The 19,157-nt window shown below is 43.3% G+C and overlaps 1 protein-coding gene across 3 annotated transcripts in view; it reads left to right on the top strand.

Annotated features, from left to right (window-relative positions):
* Positions 1-339: 339 nt before the first annotated feature.
* The window catches only part of LOC125355082 (nuclear autoantigenic sperm protein), a 29,566-nt gene continuing 10,748 nt past the window's right edge, over positions 340-19,157 (top strand). The window contains exons 1-6 of one of the 3 annotated variants that reach the window (XM_048351194.1): positions 340-469; positions 861-958; positions 13,381-13,428; positions 15,410-15,520; positions 16,828-16,908; positions 18,497-18,606. In XM_048351194.1, coding sequence (XP_048207151.1) covers positions 900-958; positions 13,381-13,428; positions 15,410-15,520; positions 16,828-16,908; positions 18,497-18,606 — 409 coding nt within the window. In that variant the 5' untranslated portion in view covers positions 340-469; positions 861-899. Of the gene's footprint in view, positions 470-721; positions 959-13,380; positions 13,429-15,409; positions 15,521-16,827; positions 16,909-18,496; positions 18,607-19,157 lie in introns of those variants that run through there. The other 2 variants (XM_048351193.1, XM_048351195.1) reach the window with 2 other exon arrangements.

Here is a 19,157-nt window from a genome sequence, read left to right on the forward strand (position 1 = left end):
ATTAAGGCTCACCTCAGCTTCCACGGAAAGGGGCTGATAGCAATCTCACTAGAATTGGGGCTGCTTTCAAGCGTCTAAACACGCCTGGGCATAGGAGATATTTAACAAATTGAAAGGCTGCATTGGTTTCACAGGAGCTGGAACTAGTCAGAATTGGAATCTGGGCAGCGTGGTAACAGGATGACACCAGTGGATTGGGCCAGACAAAGGGGGCGAGTCCGGACCGAGAAGCCAACCGCATTCCGCCCCCCTCCCCCGCGTCCCACGGAGCTTTAAACCAAGCGCGGTAATTCCGGCTGCAGCCAATCCCAAGCCAGCAACTACCCGCGTCACTCGTTGCGAGGGGCCCAGAGCCACGCTTCCCGGCGAGGTCGTTTCTAGCCGTTGCTGCCGCACTCGTGCTCCGCCCTGGCGTGTCCATACGTTAGTACTGAGAGGAAGCAGAGGAAAATCCGAGTCATCTTCTTGGGTGAGCAGACCCTCGGCCACTCGCTGAGCACACCAGAGCAGCACCGGCTTCACGCGGAAGCAGCAGGAGGGCACCCCGTGAGGGGTTGTACCAACGTTCTCGTTCCCTAACTAGATTCCTTATAGAAGCTGGAAGCGGTTCTTCGGGGGGAAGACAGGCCAGAGAGGGAAGGCACTTAGGTGACGAAGGAAGGAGGTGTCCTTGGGATAGAAAAGAGGGGTTGAGTCCTGTCCCTTTAAATCCAGGGGGGAGGATCCGGAAGTGGATGGGCGGGGCCACATCTTGGGTATGGGTATATAGGAAGGCCCCAGACGCGCGGGGTCTCCAATCTGCCATTTTTTTGTTCCCCGTGTCGGTCTCTGGCGTCCCCAATTCCCTGGTTTCCTTACAGGCTTGATCCCGCTCAGCGTTCCACCACCTCAGGGGGACGATGGCCACAGAGTCCACAGCCGCTGCTGCCATCGCCGCGGAGCTGGTTTCCGCAGACAAGTAAGCGGGCTGCGGCGGGCTATAGAGGCACTGGCCAGTCTGGGAGGGCTGGAGGGCTGGTGCCGTGTGGGAAGGGCAGCCCGGCGGTGGGAGCGCGGCCACTCGGTGTGCCGATGGTCGAGGAGGCCTGGCCGGTGGAGAGGCCTCTCACAGAAAGCCCGCGCACTAGCGATTCTGGCGGGCGACTGGCGCCCCCTGCCCCGCTTTCCACGGCCGCCATCTTGCCGGGGGCAGCGGCGGCTGTCTCCATCACCCCTCTCCTTCCTTTCCCCGGCCCGTGGCTTCCATGGTGTGTGTGTGTGGGGGGGCGTGTCCCCGGCGTGCCTGCCTGCCTCGACATCCCGCACTCTGTAGCGTAGTCCTCTGAAAGTCCCTAGAAGAGCTAATAATATAATGAAGAGATTTGGCGCCAAAAAAAAAACCTGCACGAGGAAGGGAGGAGGGGCCGTGTGGGCGGGGCTTCTCCAGGGGCGGGGCTTCGCGCGCGTGCGTTCGGTTCTCCCACGCCGGTTGTGGAGCCGGGGGTGGAACTTTGAGGAGGCGGGAAAACTCCATTGTTTGGTGGATTTCCGCCGTGGGGGGCGCGGTGAAGCTGGTTTCCCGCCGCCTCCTTTCTCACCTTAGGTTCCCACCTAGTGCTGGGGAGCCTCGTGGTTCTTTGGACTATGCGGGCCTTAAGTTTGGTTGCTTCAGGGGGACTTTATCCGAACCCAGAGCGAAGTCAGTCAGCGCTGCGTGGAACTCCTTCCACTTGTCAGCCGTGCTTGCTAGCTTGGTGAGTGGGCAGTGTACAGGCAGGATTAGTGAAAGATCCGAAGGGAAAAAGTATAATTCCTTTGAAAGCCACGTTGTCGTCACGCAGATTTTTTTTTTGTTTTGCAGTGTGTAGAAACACTCATTCAAGGATACAGTGCTATTTTCGATACAAGTCTGATTACTCGATCCTTCGTAATTTTACAGGGACTTAAAATTGTTTTTCTCAAGATTTACACTCCAGTGACGCTACGCAGTATATTTACAGTTAGCTGAGATTCTTACCCTTTGCCTGCCTTACTGCATTTTGGTTTGTTTCCTAGTGGATTCATGAAAAGCAAATGATTGTCAGATCACCAGGCTTAACTTCAGAGTTTCCATATCCTGTCTCATTGATTTCATAAGATTAGGATAGACTGGCTTTGTGAGTTGTGTTGTTATGACAAGAATTACTTGTTGTAGTGTTTCCTAGACAACTCTTACTGCAATTTTATGTACAGGTGTCTTCACTTTTTTTCCTGGGGCTTGAACTCAGGCCCTGGACACTGTCCCCGAGTGCTTTCACACAAGGCCACTTGAGCCACAATATACCACTTCTGGCTAGAAGCTTGTGGTATTGAGGAATCAAACCCAAGGCTTCGTGCATGCTAGGCAAGCACTCCACCACTAAGCCACATTCCTAGCCCAGTAAAAAATTTTTATACATGATTATAGTGTGAAGTAGTTTTTGGTTTTATCAGTTGTGGGGCTTGAACTAGGATTAGGCAATGTCCCTGAGCTTTTGTGCTCTACCATTTTGAGGTAGGGCTCCACTACCAGTTTTCTGGAGGTTAATTGGAGATAAGAGTCTCATGGTGGGGCTGGGAATGTGGCCTGGTGTTGAGTGCTCGCCTCCTATACATGAAGCCCTGAGTTCAATTCCTCAGCACCGCATATACAGAAATTGGCCAGAAGTGGCGCTGTGGCTCCAGTGGCAGAGTGCTAGCCTTGAGCTAAAAGAAGCCAGGGACAGTGCTCAGACCCTGAGTCCAAGCCCCAGGACTGGCCAAAAAAAAAAAAGAAGAGTCTCATGGACTTTGCTGCCTTGGCTGGCTTTGAGCTGGGATCCTCAAGAGTCACTAGGATTACAGGCATAAACCACCAGCTCCCACCCTTTGAAGGTGAGGAAAATCAGAGTTAGAATGCAGAAATAATTTTCAGATTTTGAAGTGACAAAAGTCTGGGTTGTCTTGGTATATTAGATTTCTTTTTCTTCTTTTTTTTTGTTTTGCCAGTCCTGGGCTTGGACTCAGGGTCTGAGTACTCTCCCTGGCTTCTTTTTGCTCAAGGCTACTAGCACTCTGCCCCTTCAGCCATAGCGCCACTTCTGGCCGTTTTCTATATACGTGGTGCTGGGGAATCAAACCCAGGGCTTCATGTATATGAGGCAAGCACTCTTGCCACTAGGCCATATTCCCAGCCCCCCCAGTATATTAGATTTCATCCCCTCATTTTCTACATGTCAGGAAATTTCATGACAGTTCAGCCTAAGTGGAAATAAAGGTGGCTTGCCTCAGTTAACTGAGATTGGTAAAGTTAGGTTAACTAAATTGATGGAGCTATTTACAGCAATCTTTTTTTTTTTTTTTTTTTTTTGCCAGTCCTGGGCCTTGGACTTAGGGCCTGAGCACTGTCCCTAGCTTCTTTTTGCTCAAGGCTAGCACTCTGCCACTTGAGCCACAGTGCCACTTCTGGCCATTTTCTATATATGTGGTGCTGGGGAATTGAACCCAGGGCTTCATGTATATGAGACAAGCACTTTTGCCACTAGGCCATATCCCCAGCCTAGTACAGCAACTTATGTGTGTGTGTTTTTTTGTTTTTTTTTTTTTTTTGTTTTTGTGCCAGTCCTGGGCCTTGGACTCAGGGCCTGAGCACTGTCCCTGGCTTCTTTTTGCTCAAGGCTGGCACTCTGCCACTTGAGCCACAGCGCCACTTCTGGCCATTTTCTATATATGTGGTGCTGGGGAATCGAATCCAGGGCTTAATGTATACAAGGCAAGCGCTCTTGCCACTAGGCCATATTCCCGGCCCCAACTTATGTTTTTGTTTAGACTGTACAAAACTGTTATAGCTGGGATTGGTGACATTTCTGTAATAGGCTAGTGTAGGATCACATGTTCAAGTCCAGCCTGGGCTACATAGGGAGACTTTATCAAATGGGGGGAAAACTGGGTCCTTGTACTCTTAGTTTCTGTAGAGGAGGAGATTGGGTAGCTCCAGGCCAGCCTAGCCAAGGCAAAACATTTTTGAGATCCACTCCCACCCTCCAACCAGCCTTTGCTACACAAAGTGCTTGTTATCCCAGCTATCATGGAAAGCATAAATTAAAGAGTATGTTACAGGTGGCCTGGGAAAAAGATGAGACCTTGTTTCAAAAACAAAAAAATTTGGAGTCATGGTTCAAGCTTTAAGTCCTGAGTTAAAACCCCAGATTTGCCCATTACTGTGTAATTATTGAAATAATAAAAATGACTATTCCTTCTAAAATAGTAGGAAAAACATGGGATGAGATATCTCAATTTAGAGCTGGCTTATATGCCAGCTTATATATTTGCTTAAGTAGTGATGTTGAGCCTTGGGGTTTTTGTTGCTGCTCTCCCCCCCCCCCCTTCTTTTTCTTTGGCCAGTCCTGGGCCTTGAACTCAGAGACCTATGCTTCTTTTGCTCAAGGCTAGCACTCTACCACTTGAGCTACAATGCCACTTTAGGCTTTTTCGGTTTGTATGGTACTGAGGAGTTGAACCTAGGCCTTCATGCATGCTAGGCAAGTACTCTATCATACCACTAAGCCACATTCCCAGTCCTGGTCCTGGTCCTGGGGCTTGAAAACCTGGGTGTTGTCCCTGAGCTCCTTTTGCTCAAGGCTAGTGCTCTACCACTTCAGTCATAGCTCCACTTTCAGCTTTTTCTGTGATTAATTGGGGATGAGTCTCCGGCTTCCTGCCCAGGCTGGCTTTGGACCGATTTCCTCAGATCTCAACCTCCTGAGTAGCTAGGATTATAGGCAGGAGCCACGAGTGTCTGGCTTGCTTGGCTTTTATGCTTAAAGCTGGGACTTGAGTCCCAGCTCCACTTACCCATTTGTTGCTGATTAATTGAAGAGTAAAATCTCAGACTTTTCTACCTGGTTGGTTTCAACTGGAATCCTCGTATCTCATCCTCTTAAGTAACTAAGGATTACAAGTGTGAGCTGCTTGACTTGTTTTATTTTTTAGTTAAGTCTCCCTTTATACCATGACCACATAGGCAGCTATCTTACATTTTCCCATACTTCCTTGGGTGTCTAGGGATGAAAAGCTGATGTCACGGAACCCAGCCATTGTGCTTCCCTCCCTCATAGCTGATGTTCACTACCATGCCCAGATGTTGTTTGAAATGGAGTCTCAGGAGTTTTATGTCAGGACTGGCCTTGAATTTTGATACCCTAATTTCTACCTCCCAAGTAGCCAGTGGTACAGATTTGGGTGGTAACCCTAACTGGACCATGTTTTTAGTGTTTTAAAAGCCCAAGTTGGGGCTGGGATTGTAGCTTAGCAGTAGAATGCTGCCCCTGCATGCATGAAGCCCTGGGTTCCATTCCTCAATACCATGTAAACAGAAAGGGGTGGAAGTGGCACTGTGGCTTAAGTGGTAGAGTGTTAGCCTTGAGCAAAAAGAAGACCAGGACAGTGCTCAGACCCTGAGTCTGACCAAAAAACAAACAAACAAAAAACAAAAACAACCCAAAAGCCTGTGTTGTGCTTCTGGTCCCTCATGCCATCTAAATAACATTATTTAACTTTTCAGTGAGTGTCAGAATGCTGTTAATTCCTGTATTTTTTTTTTCCCCTCAAGGCTACTGATCTATTACCACTTGGGAGACACAGTGCTATTTCTGATTTTCTGGTGGTTAATTGGAGATGAAAATCTTGCAGACTTTCCTATGTGCCCGGGCAACTTTTGAACCATGATCCTCAGATCTCAGCCTCCTGTGTTGTTGCTAGGATTACAGGTGTTGAACAACAGCACCCAGCAATCTTGACTCTCAAAAAGTCACTGCTGGCAGTCTAACTTGAGGCTTTGTATATATATTGGGCAGGTACAACACTTATTTGGTAGAGCTTATCCACAACCCTTTTGTGTGTGTGAACATACCAGTATGGGGGCTTGAACTCAAGTCCTGTGTGCCATCTCTAAGCTTTTGATGGTTAGAGATAGTTTTGTAGTCTCTCCTGCCTGAGCTGGTTTCAAGCTTTCCTCAGATCTCTCAGCCTCCTGTAGTTTTGTTTTTTTGGTGGGGCTTGAATTCAGGGCTTTATTTACACTCTTGATTGGCTTCCATCATTTATATGTGGGAAGGTACTCAGGCTTGAATGAACTCAGCCTGGTGCTGTCTCTGAGCCTTTTCTATCAAAGCTAGCACTTTACCACTTGAGTCATGCTCTACTTGTGTGTATGGTTGTGTGCTTTTTTTTTTTTTTTTTTTTTTTGTGGTGGTCCTAGGGCTTGAATTTATGGCCTGCGTGCTGTAGAGCTTTTTTTGCTCAAAGCTAGTGCTATGCCTCTTGAGCCCCAGAACCACTTCTGGCTTTTTTGGCGGTTAATTGGAAATGAGTCCCACAAAGTACTTTCTCTGGCTGGCTTTGAGCCCCAATCCCCAGATTTCAGCCTTCTGAGTAGAGGTGTGAGCCAACAGTTCCCAGCTTAAAAAAAAAACAAACGGTTTAAGTTATTACCTATATTTCCTTTTTTTTTTTTTTTTGCCAGTCCTGGGGCTTGAACTCAGGGCCTGAGCACTGTCCCTGGCTTCTTTGGCCATATTCCGAACCCTAAGTTATTATATATACTTCACCGTATACATTTTAACTTTCACAGTGAGGAAAATGGTTCTACTCTATATAGCTTATGAAGTCTATGAACTTTAACAATAAAATGACTTTTCTCCATTCCAGATGATATGTACATTCCTTTTGTTTAGCAACATCTGTTCGCTCCTTCACTAATTAATTCCTTCCCATTCCCACCTATGAGTTGCTTAGTTCCCTTTCATCTGAGTCCAATGTAGCGATGGTCCCCTCTGCTATGTTATTGTTTTTATTATTATTATTTTCATACACTTTCCACTCATTCTGTGTCCTCTTTTTTTTTTTTTTTTTACTGTATTTTGGTATCTTGAGACCTATTTACTTTGTTCTATCTCTTTGCATTTTAATTCTAACACCTGCATATCAGGGAGACTATATGCCGTTTGTCTCTGTTCTTGGCTTGCCTCACTCAGCACAATTTGTTCTAGTTCCATCCAATTTCCAGCAAATGCCATTATTTTGTCTTTTCTAATGGCAGTGTAAAATTCCATTGTATATAGGTACCACATTTTTTGAATCCATTCATCTGTAGTGGGGCTTCTGGGTTGTTTCCATATCTTGGCTATTGTGAATAGTGCAGCATTGAACATGGGGGTGCAGGTGTCCTTGTCATATCCTGGTTCCTTTTGTTCAGGATAAGATGCCTAGGGAGTGGTATGGCTGGGTCATAGGGTATGCCAATGTTTAGTTTTTTTGAGGAACCTCCATATTGTTTTCCAGAGTTGTACTAGTTTGCATTCCCACCATCAGTAGTGCCCACCTTTTGATTGGCTTTTTAACTCTGGGCTGGCCCTTTACCACTTGAGCCACGCCTACTTTTGGCTGTTTTCCCCTGATTAATTGAAGATAAGAATCTCTGATTTGTCTACATAGGCTGGCATTGAACTGCAATACTCTGATCCCAGAAGACTGAAATCTTCTTGCCTTATGGCTTCTGAGTTGCTGGGATTACAAGCATATGCCATCATGCTAAATTCATGCTCAAGCTTCTAACTATTCCTTTCTTACATAATTATTCTTAGCCTTTTTGTGTTACAAAAAGCAATGTAGGGCTGGGGATGTGGCCTAGTGGCAAGAGAGCTTGCCTCCTATACATGAGGCCCTGGGTTCGATTCCCCAGCACCACATATACAGAAAACGGCCAGAAGTGGCGCTGTGTGGCTCAAGTGGCAGAGTGCTAGCCTTGAGCAAAAGGAAGCCAGGGACAGTGTTCAGGCCCTGAGTCCAAGACCCAGGACTGGCCAAAAAAAAAAAAAAAAAGCAATGTAGTGGCCCTGGGAAACTGGGCTAGTGGTAGAGTGCTTGTTTAGCACGTATGAAGCCCCTGTGTTCGATTCCTCAGTACCACATAAAGAGAAAAGGCCGAAAGTGGTGCTGTGGCTCAACTGGTAGAGTGCTAGCCTTGAGCAAAAAAGAAGCTCAGGGACAATTCCCAGGCCCTGAGTTTAAGACTCAGGACTGGCAAAAAAAAAAAAAAAGCCCAACAAAAAACAATGTAGAACAATTTAATTGTAGTGGTAATGATGAATGAGAAAGGTCATTTAGAAAGAGAGGTTTAGCTGGGAATCAATGACCCATGCCCATAATCCTAGCTATTCAGGAGGCTGAGATGTGAGGATCGAGGTTTGAAGCCAGCTCTGGCTAAAAAGTCTGTGATTTTCTTATCTCCCATTAAAAAAAAGCCAGAAGTGGTGTGTGGCTCAAGTGCTAGAGCACTAGCACTGGGACTGGCAATATATATTTTTTTTAATTGGTCATGGTGATACAGGTCTATAATCTTAGCACCTGGTAGGCTGAGGCAAGATTGCAAATTGAGGCCAGCCCAACAAGACACCTTTAAGAATAAAGTTCGTATACACATGGAAATAGCAAGTTATTTTGTTCAACTATCTTTGAAGTAATGTTAAGGAGTTTGTCATTTCTTTCTTTTTCTTGTCAGTTTCGAGAGGTTGAACTCATGGCACTGTCCCTAAGCTCTTTTGCTCAAAGATATCACTCTATCACTTGGAGCCACAGCTCCATTTCCAGTTTTCTGGTGGTAAGAGTCTCACAGGCTTTCCTGGACGGCTGGCTTTGAACTAGGATCCTCAAATTTCAGCCTCTTGAGTAGCTAGTATTACTGGTGTACGCCACTAGCACTTAATTGGCTGGCTTGTCGTTTTTGTTTGCACAGTGATCTTTTTTTTTTTTTACCACTACCTGAGTTTATGTTGGATCTTACTATTTTGCTGCTTAAAGTAATTTAACATGTGAGTTAACTCTGGGATTATGAGGCATTCATCTCATTGGAGCTGGAATACATTTGTGTATTTTACCTGGGTGTCTACTTTGGGGTAGAAGATAATGTGTTAGTTTCAGTACACAAACAAAAAGGATCTCGGTGAAGCTTCATTAAAATGTGCTTACAAAATTTTATTAATGAATTCTGATATTGGTGGTTTCAAGGTGCATTTTAAAGGTGGGAGGAGGGGTGCAGTAGAGCAGAAAACTAAATGGACTAAGTGTTCTACAATTCTTTATGTTTTGAAGTATAGGGTGTTATGTAACTCAGGCTGTCTTTAACTCTTGATTCTCCTACCTCTGCCTTCTGAGGGCTGGAATTACAGGTGAGAACCACCAGTTCAGAATTCTGAATAAGCTTGACCTTGTTCTCTTTAGACAGTTTAGTAAGGATCACATCTTTTAGTCTTGCCTTTGTTAAATGTGTGTCCCAAAGTATTCTCCATTTACCTTTAAAAACTGGGTCCACACTAAGCCAGGCTTGGTAGGTAGCACATGCCTTTCTAATCATAGCTTCTGGGGAAGGATCACGAGTTGAGGCCAGCTTAGACAAAAAACATTTGTGAGACCCCATCTCAATAAATAAAAAGCTGAGTGTAGTAACACATGCCTTTCAGCTATACTGGAAATTGTTTTGTCTGGCCTGGGCAAAAAGCAACCCTATTTGAAAAACAACAAAAAGAGTTAGTGACATAGGTAAGGTTGATTTAGTGCCTTTAATATCTGTCTATCCTTTCAAACTCTTAACACCAAAACAACTTGGGTTCACACTAAGGACCCCCGCCCACCAAAAAGGGAAAGAAAAAATTGTTATAACCAATAAATCAGTAAAATTATAGGACATGAAACCAACACAAAAGTCAGTTAACTTATTCTTATTTAGATCTGCAGCAGAAATTTCCATTTTGGAAGCTAGGTCCTGATTGAAAACAATTTAGGGGTTGTCTACCTCTACCTTATTTTTTTCTGCTCACAGCTGGTGCTGTTGTTACTTGAGCTATATCTCCAGCCCAGAGACTTGGCTCCAAGTGCTTTTATTATTTATTTTATTTGGTTGTGGGGCTTGAACTTGGGATATGGCACTCTCCATTGGCTTAGTTGTAAAGCTGCTCTACCACTTGAGTTATGCCTCTAGTCTGACATTTTGCTGGTGAATTACAGTCTCAGACTGTTCTAGACTTTTTTCTGCCCTACTAGTTTTGGATTGTGATACTCCAGATCTCAGACTCAAATAGCTAGAATTGTGGGGTGAACCATTTTTGCTTGGCCTAGATGCATGCTTTTTTTTTTTTTTTGGCCAGTCCAGGGCTTGGACTCAGGGCCTGAGCACTATTCCTGGCTTCTTTTTGTTCAAGGCTAGCACTCTGCCACTTGAGCCACAGCGCCACTTCTGGCCATTTTCTGTATATGTGGTGCTGGGGAATTGAACCCAGGGCCTCATGTATAACCGAGGCAAGCACTCTTGCCACTAGGCCATATCCCCAGGCCCCCCCCCTTTTTTTTTTAACTTTAGGGGCATCTGTGTATGTGTATTTGGCACTCTGGGGTTTATACTCAGCCTCACACTTGCTAGTCAGGTGCTCTAATCACTTGAGGTACAGCTGAATGAATTGGCAAAAGAAAATGAGAAATGAAACCTAGCAATCACCCTTTTTGGTCTTATCTCCTTCGTAGCTCTTCTGAGTGTGTTGAAGACCCCAAGGCTTTGTGTATTAAGTACTCTACCACTGAGTACTATATCCGCAGCTTGTTTTGTTTTTGTAGTACTGGAGTTTGAGTTCAGAGCCTTGTACTTGTGGTCTACCTTACTCATGTGACATTGAGGCTTGAACTCAGGGACTTGCATTCTAGCTAGCCTAGGCTGGCTAGTCTCAAACTCGAGATTCTTTCTGTCTACCTTCAAAGAGTGTTGGCATTGTAGAAGTGCTGCCATGTCCATTTTAGCAATGCCTTTTTTTTTTTTTTTTTTTTGCCAGTCCTGGGGCTTGGATTCAGGGCCTGAGTACTGTCCCTGGCTTCTTTTTGCTCAAGGCTAGCACTCTGCCACTTGAGCCACAGCGCCACTTCTGGCCGTTTTCTATATATGTGGTGTTGGGGAATCGAACCCAGGGCCTCATGTATATGAGGCAAGCACTCTTGCCACTAGGCCTATTCCCAGCCCTTAGCAATGCCTTTTGAGGCTTGCTTTTTTCTTTTGTGTCAGCCATGGGGCTCAAACTTAGTGCCTGGGCACTGGTCCCTGAGCTTTTGCCCTCCAGGCTAGCTCTCTACTACTTTGAGCCACAGCGTCACTTGTGGTTTTCTAATTCTTTTTTCAATGTCCCTTTGGGGGTTTGAATTCTGGGTATGGGTACTGTTCTTGAACTCTTGCTCAAGGCTAGCTTGTGTTCTACCATTTGAGCCACAGCTCCACTTACTGCTTTTTGGTGGTTAACTGGAGATCAGTGTCACAGACTTTCCTGCCCAGGCTGGTTTTGAACTGCATTTCCCAGGTGTCAGCCTTCTGAGTAGCTAGGATTATAGCAAGCACACTAGTGGTACTTTAAGTTTTGTTAAACAATTTTGGAGCAATCATCAGTTCAGATTAGTAAAGCAACATTCTTAGGGCTATACTTGATGTTCTGAACTGTTGTGAACTCTGCATACTCTTGGAAGTTTTATTTACTTTTTTTTCTGAAAGGCCCTGCACATGCTAAGCAAGCTATGCCTAGCTTCAGAGCCCTACCTTCAGTAACTGATTAACACCTAACCAAAATCCTGCAGATTGTCTCCTATGTTAGCTACCTTGATGGCCTCTTCAAACCCCAAAGTGTCCCTTCAGAGTCATGAGATTGTTGGATGAGTATGAAGGCAGTAAACTGTGGCATCTACCTTGTTAATTTTCTGTTTATTTGTTTTGTTTTTGTTGCCAGTCCTGGGGTGTGAACTCAGGGCCTGAGCACTGTTCTTGGCTTCTTTTTCTCAAGGCTAGCACTCTACCTCTTGAGCCACAGTGCCACTTCCGGCTTTTTTCTATATATGTGGTGCTAAGGAATCGAACCCAGGGCTTCATGTATACGAGGCAAGCACTTTACCACTAGGCCATATTTCCAGCCCCTACCTTGTTAATTTTCTTAGGTCACTGTCTACTTCAACAACTAAAAATGTATTTCATATATTGTGGCCATTTTTGTAGTTGGAGGTGAAAAAAGGTTAATCTGGTATTTCCATCATGGCTAGCTGTAAAAGTTAATATATAGGCCTGGAATGTGGCTTCACTTCGTAGTAGGATGCTGGCCTTGCATGCATGAAGCCCTGGGTTCAATTCCTCAGTACCACATACACAAAAGGCCAGAAGTGGCATTGTCGCTTAAGTGGTAGAGTGCTATCCTTGAGCAAAAGAAGCTCACAGACAGTGCCCAGGCCCTGAGTTCAAGCCCCAGGACTGTGCCGCCGCCCCCAGTCAGTATATACTTCACCTTCTCTTGGATATAAAACATTTCTGGAGAGAGAGTGTTTATGCCAGTGGTGGTGCTCTACTCCTTGAGCCATGCCTTCAGTTTCATCTTTCGGCTAGTTAATTGAAGTGTTGTGTATTTGTTTGCCAAGGCTAGCTTTAAACTATGATCCTTTACTTTCTCAGCCTACGGAGTAGCTAATATTATATGAGCCACTCTTGCTGCTAGTGTTGCCTGAATGTTTGCAGTACGTATGACAGCATTATTTTTGGTATACAAACTATTTGAAACTTTATTACTGTCACACTGTGTGGCTTCTAAAGAAAGTAGTGTTGGTTTGTAAACAACTGGTTACTGGTGTATAAGGAAATAAGTACAAAACTTTGGGGTTAATATTTAGAAATAAGGCAATTTGACATTACCTTGATAGTTCTATTACATTTTACAAAAACAAATTAGGAAAAAGAAGAAAACCTAGTTCTTCACCGTAGTTTGAGAAGCTCTGTGAGAGACCATTTGGTTAGAATGGTTAAATAAACCTGAGGGATAGGGATGTAGTAGGTCCTTAGAACTGTCCACACAGCTAGGGACAGTGCTCAGGCCCTGAGCCCAAGGCCCAGGACTGGCAAAAGCAAAACAAAACAAAACAACAAAAGAAAAGAACTGTCCACACATAAAGATCCTTTCTGTATATATAGTTCTGAGGAGTCAAGCCCAGGGTTTCTTGCATGCTAGGCAAGCACTCGACCACTAAGCCACATTCCCAGCCAAAATTATCTTGAACATTTGTATAGTGGTCCAGGACCTTTCTAGGTTTGACCATAACTCAAAGCACTGCACTGCCTGGTCTTTGTGATTTTAATTGTGAAGTTGTTGGGTTTTCAAATCCATATATTAGAGTCGGTAAGCTTTAAATAATAATGTATGAAATCCATTATACTTGGTTCATGTTGATACCTTAAGAAGTGATGGCTTTTTATTTATTCCTTTATGTTTTTTTGAATTTTTAGGCTTAAAAATGACCTCCATTTTTACTTTTCTTTCTCCTTTATTTATCATCATATAGAACTGAAGATGCTCCTGCTCCTTCTACCTCTGCAGATAGAGTAGAGAGGTAAGATTATTTGCATATTAGATTCATATCTGGATTATAAACTTAAGTATCATAACTTAGAAGTCAGTTTATATATTTATTTCACTGTTAATTGAATCCAAGGCCTCTTACCATTGAGCATATGCCTTTTTTTTTTTGCTCCTGAAAAGATTTTGTGTGGGGCTGAGAATATGGCCTAGTGGCAAGAATGTTTGCCTCGTATGAATGAAGTGGCAGAGTGTTAGCCTTGAGGGGAAAATAAAAGCCAGGGACAGTGCTCAGGCCCTGAGTCGAAGCCCCAGGACTGGCAAAAAAAATTAAAATATATATATATATATATGTATGATTTGTGTATGTGCAGTCTATTTTTTTTCGTTTCTTTTTTGCCAGTCCTGGGGCTTGAACTCAAGGCCTGGGCATTGTCCCTGAGCTTCTTTTGCTCAAGACTGGCAAGCACACTGCCACTTGAGTCACAGTGCCACTTCCAGCCATTTCTGTTTATATGGTACTGAGGAATGGAACCCAGGGCTTCATGCATGCTAGGCAAGCACTGCCACTAAGCCACATCCCCAGCCCCCCCGCCTCCCCCCCCCCCGAAGATTTTTGTATGTGCTAGGGTTGCACATCCTCTTTCAAGGATTCAGTGAGATCATTTTCAATAACAAGACTTAGTTAAACAATTGACACTGGGCTGGGAATATGGCCTAGTGGCAAAAGTGCTTGTCTTGTATACATGAAGCCCTGGGTTCAATTCCCGAGCACCACAAATATAGAAAATGGCCAGAAGTGGTGTTGTGGCTCAAGTGGCAAAGTGCTAGCCTTGAGCAAAGAAAAGCCAGGGACAGTGCTCAGGCCCTGAGTCCAGGACTGGCAAAATAAATAAATAAATAACAATTGACGCTAGTATTGTGAAAGCAACATAAATAAAAGAAGTGGCATCTACTATTATACTAGCAGTTTTTATTTAGGAAGAATACCCATGATGGAACTCAAACTCAGAGCCCTACAACTAAATCTAAATAACTTGGTTTTGCAATATTTTGTTGACAAAGTAGGAGTAATGGAAAAATCCTTCATGCATATAATAGTTGGTTCTAGGCAAAGCACTTGTGTGTTGAACTAAGAATTAAAAAGTGTGCTGGGGATGTGGCTTGGTGGTACAGTGCTTGCCTAGCATGCATGAAGCCCTGGGTTCAATTCCTCAGTACCACATACACATAAAAAGCTGGAAGTAGCACTGTGGCTTAAGTGGTAGAGTAGTAGTCTTGAGCAAAACAAGCTCAGAGGTGCCCAGGCCCTGAGTTCCAAGTCCTAGGACTGACCAAAAAAGAGAGGACATTGCCAGGCCCTTATAATCCTAGCACCTGAGGAGACTGAGATATGTGCTTAGCACAAGTTCATTTTTATAATAAGATAGTTGATAAAGCTTTTAGTTCATTATGTAGTTTTGCATCACTATTTACAAATCTTCTCCCATTGAATTGCCTTGGCACCTTTGTCAAAGTTAGCCAAGTATGTATGGATTTATCTTGTACTCTATTTTGTTCTGTTTGACCTAATTTGCTTTTCTTTATGCCAATACCACTTTGTATTCATCTTTGTGATCGCCACTGTCTTGCCCTGTTTACCAAAGTATTTCTTTGCATTACCTTTTGTAGGCAGGTGATCTACCTGCACTCAGCTGCATTCATAACCCACTTGCTACTTGGTTTTAATAGATTGCCCAAATTTGTACGATTTTATAAATCCTTCATGATTCCTTTTGTTGGCTAAATTAGCACATGTAGTATAGTCTATGGAACGGATAAACTTTTAAAAAATCTGGTAGTGAAGCCTTTTAGAATGCTGTTGGATGTCTCTTGATTTTGCCATGGTAAGTGTATGTTAGTTTGTTCTTAGTCTGGAGGTTTAAAAAATTAAAATACTATAGACTAAACGTAGCGTATGTTTAACAAGTATGATGTAAACATTACTTGACACTAAAAAAGAATCTTTCTTGCAGTCTGGATGTGGATTGCGAAGCTAAGAAATTATTGGGATTAGGACAGAAACATCTAGTGATGGGGGATATTCCAGCAGCTGTCAATGCATTTCAGGAAGCAGCAAGTCTTTTGTAAGTACTGCATATTAAGTGGGGAACAAGGGTAAACAATGCAGCAGTGGTGCTCACTAGACACCAGGTGGAAAATGAACTATACAACTTGTGGGTGGAATGGGAGGGAGAAAGCGAGGGAAGGGGTGACATTGTCCAAAGAGAAATGTAATCTACCTGACTTACATAAGTGTAACCCCTTTATGTTTCACCTTTATAATAACAAAAATTTTAAATTAAAAAACATAAGAAAACTAAGGCACTAAGATTAATTTATTAATCTAATTTGCATGACAAGCAAGAGTTGGGAGCGGTAGGCTATGGCTCAAGTAGTCTGTCTCTGGAGATTTGGTTTCTTTTTGTTGTTGTTGGTTGGTTGTGAGGCTTGAACTTAGGGCCTATGCTTTTTTGCTCAAGCCTAGCACTCTACTACTTGGAGCAGTAAGTAGCTCCACTTTCTGGTTTTTGGTGGTTAATTGTAGATAAAAGTCTCACAGAATTTTTGGTCAGTTGTGGTGCTTGAACTCAAGGGCTTGGGCCCGGAGGTCTTTTGCTCAAAGCTAGGGCTTTACCACTTTGAGCCACAGCACCACTTCCAGTTTTTGAGTTGGTAAATTGGAGATAAGGGTCTCATGGGACTTTTTCTGTGCCATGCTCTTCAGATCTCAGCCTTGAGTTAGGATTACAGGCATGAACCACTGGTGCCTAGCTTGAGATTATGCTCTTAATACTATGGTGGTGTTGTTGTTAGTCATGGGGTGTGGATGCTGTCCGGGAGCTTTTGTGTCCAAGGCTAGTGCTCTACCACTTTGATCCATATTTCCACTTCTACCTTTTTAATTTTAACCCCAGTACTGGGGTTTGAACTCAGGCCTGAGCACTGTCCTAACTAGCACTCTACTTGAGACACAGTGCTACTTCTGGCTTTTTCTGTTAATGTGGTACTGAGGAATCGAACCCAGGGCTTCATGCATGCTAGACAATCACTCTTATCACCAAGCCACATTCCCAGCCCAGAGCCCTCCACTTTTTAAATGATTAATTGCAGATACGAATCTCACAGACTTCACAAACGGTGATTCCTCAGGTCTCAACCTCCTGCATAGCTAGGATTTATAGGCATGAGCCACCAGTGCCTGGTACTTGTTCTTTTCTGTAGTTCTCATCTTTCCAGATCCTAGCCAAAGGACTGTGTGTGTGTTGTATATATACCAAGTGATATATATTTAACTATATCTAGCTAATTGATGTCTCAGAATATAATTGGATAATGTTTTACATTAACTTCTTGAGTTCTTAATATGTTTAGATGTTCTTTCTCTTTTTAGAGGTAAGAAGTATGGTGAAACGGCTAATGAGTGTGGAGAAGCTTTTTTTTTCTATGGGAAATCACTTTTGGAGTTGGCCAGGTATGTATTTCTTCCTTGAATGTATAAGTAGAATAGTTAATATCTCTTTATTTAAAAATTGGGATTTATAGGGGCTAGGAATGTGGCTTATGGTAGGTACCTAGCTTATCTAGCATGCATGAAGCCGTGGGTTTGATTCCTCAGTACCATGTAAACAGAAAAGTCTGGAAATGGTACTGTGGCTCAAGGGGTAAAGTGCTAGCCTTGAGCAAAAGCAGCTCAGGGACAGTGCCCAGGTCTGGAGTTCCAAACCCCAGGACTGGCAGGGGAAAAAAAAATGAGTTTTAAGATTGTTTGCTAGCTTTGAGATTTTAAACAAGAGTTACTTAGTATATGTGGAAGAGAACAAGAAATCACAGTGGAAGTTATAAATAGCTCTTGATGCAAAGAAGCAAAATATGTTCTGACTTTAGGAGTTATTACAAAATGAGTTCTTTTCAGTAGTCAGTAATTACTAAAAGCTCTATAGAGATGAATTTCAACAGTCACATGGAAGTTTTGGGTCCAAAGGATGGAAATGTTGGAGAACCAGCCTCAAATGCATAGTAAAGTCCTGTTACCAAAAAAATCAAGGGCTAAGTCAGGCTTGGTGACTCATGCCCATAATCCTACTAAGAGGCTGAGATCTGAGTATTACAGTTCAAAGCCAGCCCAGAGTGCCCAAGCCTTGAGTTCAAGCCCCATGACAGACAAAAGAATCAAGAGCTAATGATGTTACTTGTTGGTAGAATGCTTAATTTGGTATGTATGTGTTAAGCCCTAGGTTTAAACCATGGCCTCAGAAAAGTCACTGAACAAGGACCAAATGGTAGACAATTAGAAATACTTAGCCACTGAGTATAACTAGTAAGACAAGTCGTTGTTTTGTTGGACAATTCTTTGGAAATATCCACCAGAATAAATAAATTAAGAAATATGTAGGAAGTTGTGGCTCAAAGTGGTAGAGCGCTAACCTTGAGCTGAAGAGCCCAGGGACAGCGTCCAGGCCCAGAGTTCAAGTCCCACAACCGACAAAGGAAAGAAATATGTAAACTAGTTGTCTATTGAGTCCGTTAAGGTTCTACTCTGTGTGGGACTTTAACTCAGGGACTTGGTGCTGTCCCTAAGCTCTTGTCTCATTGACTTTTTCCTGCTGTGTTGGCATCTGTGATTTACAGGTGTGAGCAACCAGCACCTGGCAAGTTTCTACTCTTGTAGCACTCATTTATTATTGTGTGGCTTTCATTCATTCATTCATTCATTTTTGTCATGGGGCTTGAATTCAGGGCCTAGGCGTTGTCCTGAGCTCAAGGCTAGCACTTTACTGCTTAGAGCCATAGCTCTGCTTCCAGTTATCTGGTGGCTAATTGGCAATAAGAATCTCATGGGGGAGTTTTTTGCCTGTGCTGGCTTTGAAATGTGATCCTCAGATCCCAGCCTCTTGAGTAGCTCAGGTTATAGGCATAAGCCACCAGCCCCTGACTAGCTTTAATTTAGAAGTTTTTAATCATTAATTTTTTATTTTGTAACTGTTGGTTTATATTTCCATTTGATTATTCTGTTATCCTTTCTTAGAATCTTATTTGTTTGCTTTCTCTTATTCTCCTAGGTTGGAAAATGGTGTGCTGGGAAATGCCTTAGAAGGTGTGCATGTAGAAGAGGAAGAAGGAGAAAAAACAGAGGATGAGTCACTGGTGGAAAATAATGATAACGTAGATGGTATGTGAAGTTATATGTTACATTCTAGACATGCGACATCATACATTTCTTTTATATGGTGATCAATAAATATATTGGGCTATGCTTGCCCTGGCTTGGCTGGTTATTCCTAAGACGCTTATGCTGATGCTTTTATCGATCAGAGACTGTAGTGGGGTAGGAGGCTTCTGTAAGAGGAAAACTAAATTTGAAGAACTAGTTATTAAATTGGTACTTTTAAACATTAAAACAGTTTTTTATTCTGATACAAAATTTTAAAACAATTTGTATAACTCAAGTTGTTTTAATAGTGACTTTGGAAGTCTTACTTTTTTTGTTTCTAAGAAAATTAAATATTTTTTAAGTTGAGTGGTTGCTAGCGTTTTACAAATCAGACAGGGAGAATAAGAAAAACCTTGGCATCTGTTAACCTAACTGATCATCAGAATGCTCAGTTCAGTTACCTGGTTGGAGCAGTGTAGGTTTCTTTTGGAAGAACTTGATATACTAGCTGGGATTCTTTGCTTGTCTCAAGGGGGCAGGTCAATTTTAAGCTGTTGACTAAAACTTAA

Source organism: Perognathus longimembris, chromosome 7 (assembly GCF_023159225.1).
Source record: "Perognathus longimembris pacificus isolate PPM17 chromosome 7, ASM2315922v1, whole genome shotgun sequence".
Classification (NCBI taxonomy): Eukaryota; Metazoa; Chordata; class Mammalia; order Rodentia; family Heteromyidae; genus Perognathus; species Perognathus longimembris.